This window comes from Anabrus simplex, chromosome 3 (genome assembly GCF_040414725.1).
Source record: "Anabrus simplex isolate iqAnaSimp1 chromosome 3, ASM4041472v1, whole genome shotgun sequence".
Classification (NCBI taxonomy): Eukaryota; Metazoa; Arthropoda; class Insecta; order Orthoptera; family Tettigoniidae; genus Anabrus; species Anabrus simplex.
The window spans coordinates 507,489,352-507,503,351 of NC_090267.1; the positions used below are offsets into that span (position 1 = coordinate 507,489,352).

General features: G+C 38.9%; 1 protein-coding gene across 1 annotated transcript in view; it reads right to left on the reverse strand.

Annotated features, from left to right (window-relative positions):
* The window catches only part of sick (sickie), a 501,196-nt gene that overhangs the window by 452,178 nt on the left and 35,018 nt on the right, over positions 1-14,000 (reverse strand). Inside the window, exon 6 of the mRNA XM_067143723.2 lies at positions 6,008-6,118. Coding sequence (XP_066999824.2) covers positions 6,008-6,118 — 111 coding nt within the window. The remainder of the gene's footprint in view (positions 1-6,007; positions 6,119-14,000) is intronic.

Here is a 14,000-nt window from a genome sequence, read left to right on the forward strand (position 1 = left end):
GCTTCGGCATCTCCTAAATGATTCAGGTCAAGCCGATCGATGTCACTAGACTCATCTGACTCAGGGTAACCCACACACAAAACTTTAGGCAATTTCAAGGGAACGTTAATCAATTCAAATTTCAGGTCAGGAGAAAATTTAAAAAAGAAATTTCGACACTGAGGATCCAAAACGACACCAGCCCAAGATAGAAAATTGGTACCCAGAATAATGTTACATGATAAATTGGATGTCACCAAACACTTGATCTTCCAAGTGAAATTCCCAATCCTCAACTTGACCTTCACAGTCCCCAAAATATTTAAGAACTGACAATTAGCCGAAACGCATCTTAAGTTAGTGGGTTTTATTTCCGGAAGTTTACACGAGGATTTCTTTTGACAATACCAGGCATAATTCATCAAGCATACTGCGCTTCCAGTATCAAGAAGGGCATCTACGGGTTCATTGTTGACCTCGACAAATGTGCACGTGCCAGAGGAGGGGGCATGAGCAGAAATACTATTGCACCTAGGGGGACACACCGGTTTCTTACGAGATTCAGGGTTTACAAACTTAGAATTGGCAGACTTTGCCCTTTCCCTTTCTAGTCATTGAGTACCATTTCTGTCTACCAAGGGGCAATTTCTTTTAACCTGCTGTCTAGAGCCACAGGAATAGCAAGCGCCTGGACCACGTCTAACGTCAGGGCAGGAATTTCTTAGATGATTTCGGGACCCACAGTTGTAACATTTACGGGCATTCACTACCTTAGGTGTTGACGGAAGGACGGGACAATTGTTAGTAGTAGGGGGAGGGAAATTCACAGGTCTGGAGGCATCCCCATGTTTGACATCTTCAGCAAAGGAACAGGCCTCTTCCAATTCTTGAAAGGTAGTAGGGCAACGGGTTAAGGAAAGATAGGAGCGGTACGCAGGAGATATTCCTTTTAAAATTCTAGAGACCATTTTACATTCTGGCACAGAAATTCTAAAAACCTTGCAAAAGAATCGCAGGTCCAGCACATAAGTTAGCAAGTTCTCATGCAGGAACTGGGTCCGAAAACAGTGTTGGGGCACAAGACTTTGGAGAGCAAGAGAGGGAATAAATTTGGAAAGGACAAGTTCATGAAAGGTACTAATCGATAAATTTTTAGAGATAGCTTCAGAAATTTCTCTCTTTAGAATCCCTTCACAATGAGGGAAGAGGGCGCGGAAAATCCCCAAATCGTCAACTGAGTACACATTACCAGTCTCGGTTAACTCCACCAGAAACCGAAGGAATCGAATACACTCATCGATAGAATTTACAGAAAAGGACTTCACTCCCCGAAAAACTTCCTTTAAACAGTTAGGCGATGACGCCGAATTTAGCTTAGAGACTAAGGTTTCCAGTAAAGGAGCAGTCACACAACACGGACCTTGGGCATGGGTCGAGGACGCAATTTGGTGGGAAGAGACACTCTGGGTAGGTACAGAAGGGTTAAGTGCAGTAGAAATAGAACAATTCTCCATATCTCTGTTAATCAACAGCAAGTCTAAATCAGAGGTGATGCCAGAAACAACCGTTAACAATCTAGCACATTCTGACACAAAAACAGAATCAGGCTTAATAGATAATAAATCCAGAATTCGACCCGAGTAGTGGTCAGCTCTGGCCCTCAGCCGGTTTACTTGGGCTTTGGACGGAGGCAATTCAATAAACTCTTCGCGAATAATATTAATTTCGTTAAGATTGTCACAGATCAGGTTAAGGTACTCACCCACTCGACTCCTGTCAATAGAAAATACATTAATGGGGACCTGGGAGTTGGCTGATAGCAAGGCAGCGCACTCAGCAACAGTACGGGCAGGTTCAAGGCCACGAATGGATAACTCGTACTCCAATTCGGCACGACGCAGGAAGGAGGGGTTCGTAACGGCACGCGCCATGGTAGCAAACATGGAACAAAATAATCAAAAAATTACACAAGATCCTTGCACTCCCTTTTACAATAGTTATTGACAATAACACTTTTAGCTTCTTAATTTTTGGTTTCCATCCGCCAACATTCGCCACAGCACTGCACCGAGCAAGGGTAGGAGGGGAGGAAAGTTAGGCTGCAGAAGGCAGAAACAACAGAGATTAGGCAGCAGAGCAACAACAGTGGAACAACAAACAACCACCGCTCTGATACCACTCTCACCACTCACCAGCCTCTAGGTCCCCGCTACCACCTAGGGGTGATGAGGTGAAAAACCTTATCCACCAGGGAGAGAGAAAAAGAGAGAGAAAAAAAAAGGACGGAGAGAGAGAGAGAGAGAGAGAGAGAGAGAGAGAGAGAGATAGAGACCCTGGTGAGAAGGTTGTTAGCGTGTCCGCCCCAAAATGGGAGTTATAGCGAACACGAGGGAGAAGATGGGCACAAGAAGAAAAACAACAAGTACAGTCACAAAATTAAAAACAAGAAACCATAGAAATAACTTACCGGAAGCAGCAAGGAAGACAACTAAAGGCCGTGGAAATTAATGCACAAGAAAAACGGTGGCAGTGCTCCACCGAACGTGGCGAATGAAAACCAGCATTTACATGAAGTAAAAAAAAAATTTAATGGAAGGGCAAAAGGTAGGTAACAAACCAAGTTATTAAGATGATAAAGCCTAAGTTTATTTTTAAAACGTAATGGCAAAATGTAAATAAAATCAACATAAGGTTGAAAAATGGAAAAGGAAATTAACAATAAGTAAAATAAATTAGAATATACCCAGGTGGGGTTTTAAAGAAAATTAATTCATTACTAAATAACAATTAATGAAAAATAAATACTCTTTAACAGATAATAAATAGAGAACTTAATGAAAACAACAAGAAAGAAAGGGTGACCTCCGTACCTAATAAAATGTGATCAGAAAACAACGGGAAACAAAATGACTTTCTTACATAAATGTTACCTTTAAATTAAATGTGATCGATCACGGATAGTTAAATAAATTTAAAAATATTAAGTTAACAATTGTTCAAAAATGGATCTTCAACGCGGTCGCTTCCCATAATTACCACATTTGAAATCGTTCAGTTACCACCAAGGACAGTTTCCAAGACAAACAGAATTTTACGTCAAAAAAAAAACCTCCTCACGCGGGGCAAGGAAATGGTAACACAACATTAAAAGGAGGAGAAAATAAACAAATTAGTTTAAACAGTAACCGATACACTCGGCCCCGAAGAATAAAATCCAAGATCCACACAGGCACAACACGCCAGACAACAATTCACCCGACAACAATCCACACACGAACAGTTGCCAAGGTAACCACAAGAAACAAGCAAGGCCTCCTAAAACACGGAGGAAAAACAGGCCAGAGAAAATAATTAAATTCACCCAAACCCCAGAAGGGGGGGGGAGAAGAAAACCTACCAAACGAATAAGAAAACAAAACACAGGAAAGCAAACAGAAAGCCGAAAGAGGTAAGGTTCGGTACCTTGGAGACTGTACCTTGGTTTACAGAGAAAGTTACAATTTAAAATGCCAAAGTAGATCAGTAAAATTTTAAATTAATAATTCCAATTTAGTTCATGGTGAACCTTCCACATTACTGTGATTAGTTGCCGAAACAGTTTTCCAGATTTTCGATACCACACACGCAAATAGGAATAAATTTAACGGCGAAGTCCAAATATTTATTATTATTATTATTATTATTATTATTTTTCCAGAAATCTTCGAAAATATCAAAATCCTCTTCAGGACGACGTTTAAAGTGTGTCAAACACTGGTACGTACCTTAGGTGATGAAGAAATGAGAAGAATTTTTAACCTGACATTGTTGACGAAGAAATACAGTCAAGCCACCGGGATCCAGACCTCGTTGTGAAGTATCCAGACGAAAAATAAATCCAAAAAACGCTCAGAAGAAAAGGCAGGAGGTCTTCAACTAGTTTACCTGGGGAAAATCCCCGTTAACATACAATTTACGGTGGTTTCTTGGTACTCCAACACTCCATGACGCCGGACACAAATACACACCAGCTCAGCATGGCTGCCTCAAGGGAACTGAGTGTCGCGTCGGCCAGCTGGAAGCAGGCCAGTTTTGCCTGGTAGTCGACCGGCGGGCGCATGCGCAGTCATGCGCAACCAATCACAAGACCAGACAATGGCCCGCTGACTACAGTAACTTAAAAAAAGGTATACGGGCGTAAGCCGTTTGACACAAATTATTCTAGGCCGCAGGGCCAGTTCAAAATGGTTATAATGGGGAGGCTCACATTATTTAATATTGTCTCAATGTATGTAACAATTTTACGGTTACAACAAACAGTATCTAACAGGTAGAAACTTTAACTTTTGTTTTACACTATGCTGCTCTTCAATACAGATTAATATAAAATTTATTACCTATGTATGTTATTATTATTATTATTATTATTACTACTATTACTATTTATAGATACGGCCACCTGTGGGCCACATTTACACAATCTTCCTTCTGTCACACAGACTTCTCTTTACACTCTCACCAAAGATTCTTGAGGCTTTGACTTCTTGCTCGCTCTTCCACCGAGATGTTCCATGGCTTCGCATGTTGCTCTTCAGACACATCCGTCATTTCCTCAACCTTCTTCCTACATGATGTCCTTTCTCTTATATCCTCCTCCTTGATACCCATATCTGCCAAGTCAATGTGCACCTGTGTAAGCCATCTCAGTTGTTTTTTCCACTTTTAATGCAGAAGAAGTATCCTGTTGGTCAATCTCTCAGGGTTCATTCTTTTGATATGCCCATAAATCGTCAGTCTCCTTTTCCTCATCACAGTCGTGATTCTTTCTACTGTCTTGTAGAGCTCCGAATTCGATCTTAATCGGAATGTGTTTGGGTCACTTGTCGACTTTCTTGGGCCAAAGATTTTTTTGTAAGAATCTTCTTTCTCCTTTTTCAAGGGCTGCGTTAGCCATCCTCGTCAAGGTTTCTGCTCCCTAAAGGCACTCTGTTCTAACCTCTGTGCAGTAATGTTTTAACTTCGTCTGAATCGAGAGGGATTTGGACTTATAGGTGTCATGACATAGTCTGAATGCCAACTCCATCCTTCTCATCCTCTCCTTTAATCCCTCCTTTTCATCTCCATTGGGGACGAGTATTTCTCCCATATATTAAAATTTTTGCACATGTTGGATATCCGCATACAGTATAACAAGTCTGTCCGTGTTGCCTTATTTTATAGAATCCATGAATGCTGTTTTTTCAAAGGAGATTCTTAACCTTGTTTTGACTGCAACATTTTGTAGTTCTTCAACTTGTTTCTCGACTATTTGACAGTTGTCTGTAATAAGAACGACGTTGTCTGCGAAGGCAAGGCAGTCCAACATCATCGCATTTTTTCCACAACCTATCTTTACCCCATTCTTCATTCCATTTTCAGTCATTCTCAACCTCCAACCTATGTAATTTTTTCTGGGTTACCAAGATCGCAGGCTGAAACCTGGTAAAAGTTGTTGGATTTCTGAAGGGCAGAATAAAGCCCACTCAGTATTTGATGTCATACGATATCAGCATACGAAAGATTTGTTGTTTACTCGCCAAAATTAATTAAAACTTGGCCGTAGATCACCCGACAGAGATCCACATCTCTGTCATTAGCACAGTAAAATGGAACGTCAAAACTGACATAGAGGCAGCGCACACAGTGTCAAATCAAAATGTGCACACGAAGTAGCTGAAATATCATCATGACATTCATTTAGGAAGGAAAGTGGTCACCCTCTCTGTCAGGTTTCATCTGAGGTAAGTTCTTATTCGTGTTCGCTACTGTTACCAACATGAACGAAGCCTGGATACTGCTAGTGTATCAGTTCCAAGAGCCTCTGCTCATCACTCCCATAAAATTTCTGTCACTGAACCTTTCTTCAAGTTCCAGGTCACATTTGCTTTTTTATCATATTAACCAAATTTACCAGACAAAATGTGCATACAATTCACTTAGGCCAATCTGGTGACCATTTTCTTTGCCTCTTAATGAAGCAACAACAAATATCAACAGCATGTTAACCTACCTGAAGCAACTTCCACATCGCTGTAGTCACCGTCGCCAATGCCACGTTTCATGTCCAAGTTCATACCAACTTCTTGAGAGTAATTCATGCACTTTATACTGGGATCAAGTCCTATAAGGAAGAAGGACAAATTACAATCTAACACAAGAAAATAATACAGAGAACAGCTGTCAACAGCAGTACTCCACCATCCCTGCTAGTAAAAATCATTAAATGATTCTAAAATTGACAATATTCAGTGCCTGAAGTACGAGGACGAATCAAAAAGTAAGTCACACTAGCTCGCTGCGAGAGCATGCTGTGTTACATAAAATCAGCTTCATGGTCCGTATCGCACTTCAATAGATTCACTACTAAGTATTTATTAATTTTCCACCTAGTCGATACAATGGTTGCCTAAGGCAACTTAATGGTTAAAAGTGGTACATGTTTCGTATATTATCAACATCTTCAGCCACATAACACTGTTTAGATGAAAAATACATAAATTGACAAAATAATGCTTTAGAGGAAGTGTCCTTAAAATGTGGAATGAGCTACAGTAACTGCTGAGATGTCCGACAGGAAGGTTGGTGTGGTAACCAGTTGTGTTGTGTGTGAAGAGCGGGCTAGGCTGAATGGCGTGTCAAATGGATGTTCACTCCAAATTGGAGGTGCGTGCAACGATTAGATTTCCACAGGCTAATCGGCTCAGTGGCACGGACATTCATCGTGAAATCACTGCTGTATATTGTGAGTGTGCAATTTCTCGCCCACATATTTTAATATAGTGTAAGCAATTTGACACCGGACGCTCAGATCTCACGGACAAATATCGCGAAGGCAGGCCCGCAACGTCCAGTACCACTGCAAATGTTGACCGTGTAGATGGAATCATTAGAGAGAATCAGCACATAACGCTATAGGAAATGGCCAGCATGCTGAACGTTTCATATGGCAGTGTGTTTGCCATTGTTCACCAGCACCTTGGATTTCGTACACTGTGTCAAAGATGGGCCCCACATCTGCTCACCAATGTTCACAAGGGACGTTTCCAATCACTGGCATTTTTGCAACGGCATTCTGTGGAGGGCAACAAGTTTCTGCAGCGAATCAGTATAGAGGATGAAACGTGAGTCCACCACTTCACCCCCAAAACAAAGAGAACATCGATAGAATGGGTGCGCACCATATCACCACCCCGAAAGAAATGGGGACAGTGTTCTTTGACATGGAGGGTCTGGTGCATGTGGAATTTATGCCAAAAGGCATGACAATCAACTTGGCTTTGTATTGTCAAGCGCTCAACTGGTTGCGTAAGGCAATTTTTAAAAAGCGGCGGGGAAAATTGAGCGCAGGTGTGATTTTGTTGAACGATAACGCAACACCTCACACGGCCTGCCAAACGTCCGATTCAAGTGAGAGGTATGGCAACATCCTCCGTACAATCCAAACTTAGCGTCATGTGATTATATGTTTGGTAAGCTGAGAAAGGATCTTGGTGGACAACGATTCTGAAACGATGAGGAGGTGAAAGCAGCTCTCACCAGGAAGTTACATAGTGCTGGAGGTGATTTCTACGCATCCGGAATCGAAAAGTAGGTTGACCGTTCTGAGAAATGCTTAGTCTCTAGGAACTATGTGGAAAAGTGAACTTGCACTGTATGTTGTCATAGCCATGTTGCTTGTGTGTAGGTGGTTTCATAAATGGCTATAACTTGGAAGTGTAACTTACTTTTTGATTCGCCCTCATAATTTCGGACTCTCAACCCAAGAACATGTATAACATTTACCTTCATGTAATGTGCCATTTCACTGTCCTAAAATTATAATTCAGTGGATTTAACATGGTCGCAATTGCCGATATTAAATTTAAACATAAAGCCTAAACTCAATCATTCATATCAAGGAGATACGATATCGCGTGAGATTGGAATAGTAAAGATCAATATGGCAGTGGCTGAGACAAAACAAGACTCAGAATTGTTAAAACACTGTACTATTGCAAAATGATAAATGAACAAGCAATCTTAAAGAGCGGACGTGCTAATTTGAAGAGGCTAGAAACGCATATATAAATTCAAGATTTAGAAGGAAATCGGTAGAAGAATGAAGATTCGCAACATAAGAAGTAGCTAAAGAAAATTAATTACAATAGCAGTAATTGAATCTATGAAATAAGAAGACAATTATAAAGGAAATTCATATACTGAAGTTTCATCACGGCGAAGACTAGGCCTCAACTCAATTAGAAAGAAAGGAATTCAATATAATGCGGCAATAGCTAACTGAACTTCTAAAACAGTAATTACGATAGACAAAGCTGAAATAAGGGCGGACATAATGGTGATCTGCAAACGTTATTACAATTAAATTTGAGATAAAAGATAATGGTGAGATCGTCCGGAGGAGGCTAAGCTGAGATGACGGCAACGAAAGACCACACATACCAGAGCATCCCAATGACCAGCGCCAAAATGTGAACGCCAAACCTGAGACGCAGATGTCTAGGCAGTCATAATCAAATCCCGGATCCGAAAGAAAAAAGATAAGTTTTTCATTAATGTAAGGTAAATAAGTGTTATAAACTCCAATGTCGTCATCTTAATTGTTTGTGAATAGATGTTAGATCATTATTATCTTCGAGATGATTCAATTATATTAGATTCTTGCAAAATAATTTTACATTTGTGTCAAAATACATGAATATAGGTAGTCATCTTAAAGATATAACCAATCCTGCTTAGGGAGGGTGAAGTGAATTATACATTAATGCTAATGCTCTGAAATCAAAGAATATTGGAAGGTTATATACAATGTGAGTTGTGAAGTGTATGTTGGCAAAATATTTAAGGTTATATGTGAAGTGATTATTGATATTTTGGAATATGAAGGTTAGATAGTGCCATAGGATGTCATGGTAGGATAATATATGGATATCAGAATAATTCAAAGTCATGATGAGAATAGATATAAAGAGATTTAATCAATGAAGTGAATAATTGGGAATGAAATCATTTTAAGCATCAAGATGAGGTACATATGAGAATTACTGGAAAGAAATGGAAGAGATATGATATGATATATATGAGAAGAAAGTGATATTGTAAGGTTATATGAATATAATGAAGGATAGACTGAATACATGTTGCTATGCTGATAAGAAGAAAATTGTTTTTGAAGAGAAAGATGAGGATATATGACGCAAGCCAGGATAATTTATGTTCGTGTCCATGATGATATTTCATTTACAAGAAATCCATGTCCTACAATAGTAACAATATGTTGAGATAGTTACGAGTTATGGCATAAGTAGATCATCGCAATGAATCTTTCTAGGAAGTGTTGAGTAGTAATTTGATGAATTTTAACCTAGTATCTCTACCATAAAGTTGTATTTTCCTTAAAAATGAGCATGGCATACATCGAGTCACTTGCATAGGCATTATTATTTCCTTATAAATAATTCCAGGAGGTTAGATAATTTCTGGAATCTTCATGAAAGATATCCCTTACAAATTTTAATAAATGATACAAGGTAATGTGTTAGAATTCAGACACTCGTGTGAGAATATGTTTCATTAGTTACATTTTATGGTCAAACTGAATTGAAGATTAATGCGATAAATGATATATATATATTGATAAATGATGTTAGAAATTAAGATGAATATTAGCATAAGTTTTGCTAACCAGATATACATATCTTTTTCCCGACGTGTATAAATAATTTGATAATCCTCCAACAAACGAAGCCTAATTTCCATCCTAAGTTATCACGTGAAGAAAAGTGAAATATGATGCTGATAAAAACTAAACAAGTTAACATTATCCTATACTCTCCAAGTTGATTTGTAATTAATTTAAAGAGACTTTAACTTTGATTTATGTACATTTTCATAATTTGATTGATGTGAAGATGATACATGAGTTCATTTTGAATTTGAATAATTTTTATTGTAATAATTAACATATTTTTGACAAAATTCATAATTATTATGTCAAAACAGATTTAATGAATTTAATATGAGATAATCATTTTCCTTAGATTTAATTTTCTTTTCTCAATTTTAAGACTTTGAGTAAATGATTATGATTAAGGTATATTAGGATTCCTATTCACCAATTAGCTTAAGCATTTTGAATATATTTAGACTTAAGGAGTAACATAAATTATATTCTTGCTGAAACCAACAATTCGTAGGATGGAGACGTCCATCATCACTACTGGCAGGGAAAGCACTAGTCGAAAAGCTCCTCTCATCTTTCTCAGAACTCACATTAAAAATAATAATTGTCGCACCGTGAGAGTACGCTGGCCTGGATTTCTTTGGCGACCCACCCTGGACGCAGAAAAGGTGCAGTAATGTGTCTTGAATACTCAGCCTTAAGGCTGGTTGGAGCCTCAAAACATCCATCATAAACTGTCATATATAGCCTACATGTCAATACCTGTATTTCATACTGAAAGAAAGTATTATGATTTCAATGAAACAGCATAATTGTGAGAGATGTCTGTGAAAGAACTGAATGCACTAAATGATGGATATTACCACACCATGGGAGCTTCCTTCACAGCAACAAAGGAACCAGCAACTCCTTAGCCAACAATGTTACAAGAAAAAGACTGAATACCTACAGACAGGTGCCACAGTTAGCTTGATGTTTTATTGACAAGCAAACCTGATGGTCGAACAGATGAACCAGGCCCTTGCAAATCTTACTGTATTGCAACTGCAACTTGCTGATTAAAACACGAGGGCTAGCGCATAAATTATAGCAACTATTTCATTCCGCTCACTTGCACGGTGCTACCATCATGACAGAAGTGGACGTGATGAGGCCATTCATCAGGGTTGCATGCCAAAGTATGTCAGAGCACTTGTGGAAGCTGTGGGGAATAATGCCCTTCAATACCGCTGCGTGGTGGGCAGCAATATTTCAGGTTGTATGTGAAATGAACAGCGTGCAACAGTCCAGAAGACATAGTGCCTGTGCAGTAATTACCAAATGCATCAACATGGACAGAATATTAAAAGATCTTGATCCGTGGTGGAGTAATTATATATAACAAAATCCAACTTGTAAGTTTGGGAAGTTCCACCTTTCTGCCACTTTAAAATCTTACGAATTTCTTACATTACAATAACATTAATTTATTTTAATTTTTTTTAATTATTGGTACACGATTCATTTTCCACGGAAAACATCTTCAGCCATGATCAAGAATGATAGTTAAAATATACAAAAAACACACAACTAACACAATAAATCAATATCAAATACAACTTGTTCTTGACTAAATAAAACGTTTAAATGTCTAACGAGTCAATTGTTTTCCCTTTGTTGTCACTTTGGCACCTCTTGATGTAAACGAAGTGTTCATAAAAAGCCACTTAAAAAGTATCTTAAAAAGAAGGGATCTTAAAATTCCTTAATAAATAATTAAAACAGTAGTGTGTAGCTATACAAGTTCTTGTAACATTCAACGTTGATGTGATGGAAAGGGAAATTGTCTTGCTAGATGAAATGTTCAAGATAGAAAGCAATTCTTAGTGAAGTGGCTGCGTCCAAATCACCTGACACCCCTCACGGCTGACTCACATTGGGCGTCCTACTGTGCTCAACGCTGCTCTGGAGGAAAGCAACATCCCCAGAATTTTACAGGAAGATCTTCATCTGCATAAAACTGCATCACAGTGGTTGGCAAGTGCACTCGCTGACGTGCAAAAGTGGATACCGTAGGCCATACGCTCTGACCACTTGGTACGCCACTGGTAGGAAGGCGAGCAAATGCTAGGGAGAACAGTGGCTGTGTATGGATTTTGGGTCAGGGTACATGAACCAGAGTTTAAACATCAGTCTGTGGAATGATGAGATGCAGGATCACTACAAAAATAGAAGTTCCAGAAAAACGCTTCCACTGTGAAGGTGATGGTCCTTTTGGTTTACGACTTCAGAGTTGTGATTGCAATGTACTACAGAACCTTCCTGCAGCCACAGTTGTCGTGGCATTAGGAGAAAATGCCCAGATCTCCTCAAATCACCCTTTTCCATGCAACATAGGCAACTTCAGCACTGGGGATGGGAACTACTGGAACACTGGACCTGTTTCCATGCAATTTTGATCTCGTCCCCAACATGAAAGAACTATTGCATGGAAGACGGTTTGGAACACAAGAGGACACTGCCGACACTGTGAAGCACGAGATTGCAAAATTCACTCATGGTGAGACGCGAGTGTTAAATGACATCTCCCACATCGTTGGCAACGTATTGTGGACAATCTCGGGGACTACTCTGAGGATTTATCATAAAGGTTACTGTACTCCCTGAAAAACGTTGTGAAGCACAAGGATTTCCTGGCTGACAATTTCATTGCTACACGTGGTAAACCTACTCGCCATTATTCATAGATTCCCCTGCACCTTACACTCTCCACTCCCGTCTCAGTATTTCTATTTGTCTGGTAGATCCTGTATTTGTGCAGTTACCATGAGCCTCACATTAAGGGCCTGTACTACGACAGCCAGATGAAAGTGCAGTTTAAATTTATGTGGCAGTTTGCACATTTATCTGGAAGTTCGGTTGGAAACGCATACTACGACTTTCGTTTATGTGCAATCTGAGAGAATATTCTCGAAGTTAGCAATGCCGAAATTGTAGAGGGAGTTAACGCTCTTATCTGGGACTTCGCTCCTATCGGGGATGCTACTGTAAGAATCAAGATGGCTACACATCAAGATGAATCTACATCTGCATGATGCTGTACGAAATTAAGTTATTACAATGTAATCTATGCATATACAGTATTTATGAAGTATGTCATGCTTCCTGTCCAGCTATCACAGAATTCTTAAAGATTTCCCAAGCTAGCAAGTTGTTGCTACAGACTACATCAGTTGCACACAAGAAAGTCAACAGCAAGCTTCATCGGTAGCCGTGGTCGTTAGGGCAACATCGCCTCCTGCCGTGCAGTTTTACGTGGGTTTGAGTCCTAATAGTCTTAACATTTTTTTACCTTCTAAATGTTGGTCAGTAGGGTACTAGAGGTGATAGTACACATTTCCTAATCATTAGAATGCGTGTCAAAAGTGTGGGTTCTATTCCAAATCTATCCGCGACGCACATATGGAGTAAAGTTATACAACGCTGTTCATGGCGATTCGTCCGTCGAATGAGGATGTTTAAGGTTATATTTCTTTGATTCATAACTTGCTACTAAGTATTTACACTAAAGTGAGATAAATGCTTGCCAGTTACTATTCTCACATTGTACTGAAAAGAAAAACCTAACTACTTATTTAATGAGCAAACAATAAATTGAACTAATAATAAAATTAATGATACTACGCTGCATCACGGCATTAATTACGAATATAAACTTTACTTTCGCCTTAACGCGCATCCTCATAAATAGTACTAGACAAAAAAAGATAACCTGAATCTTAACTTTTGCGTCCAGGTTACATTTTCAGTCTTTTTATTTTCTACAACAGTTTCAGTTTCGTTATACAGTTAATTAATTTTTACATTTCTTCATATGTGTAGATTTCAGTCCTAATTCTGTTTTTGACCTAAACTTCCACATTATAGCTTAATAAGAGCCTGATATTGGATTCTAGTAATACAATTTCAAAAGGAATTGAGCCAAACAAACGAAAACATCAGGGAACACGTATACCACCGCGCTAAATTTCACTATATTTTCAGTAACCTTATTACCAACCCAATAAAAATGTTACATCTTCCGCATTGCAATACCGTCGTTAAAATCCGTTGGTAGTACGCAAGAAAATATTTAACTTCTATTTTGCAAAACTGCAGCCTACATATCTGGCTGTTTACCTGACAGTCGTAGTACAGGCCCTAAATGTTTCCAATAAAACATTCATATTTGTTTTGATTCAGATAACCAATGAGAGGTCAAGGGCAAAGTGAATGCACTAAAATTTAGATAGAACTGACAAACTTCAGATTTGGGTGTCAAAAAGAATCATTGTCCAAATTGCTA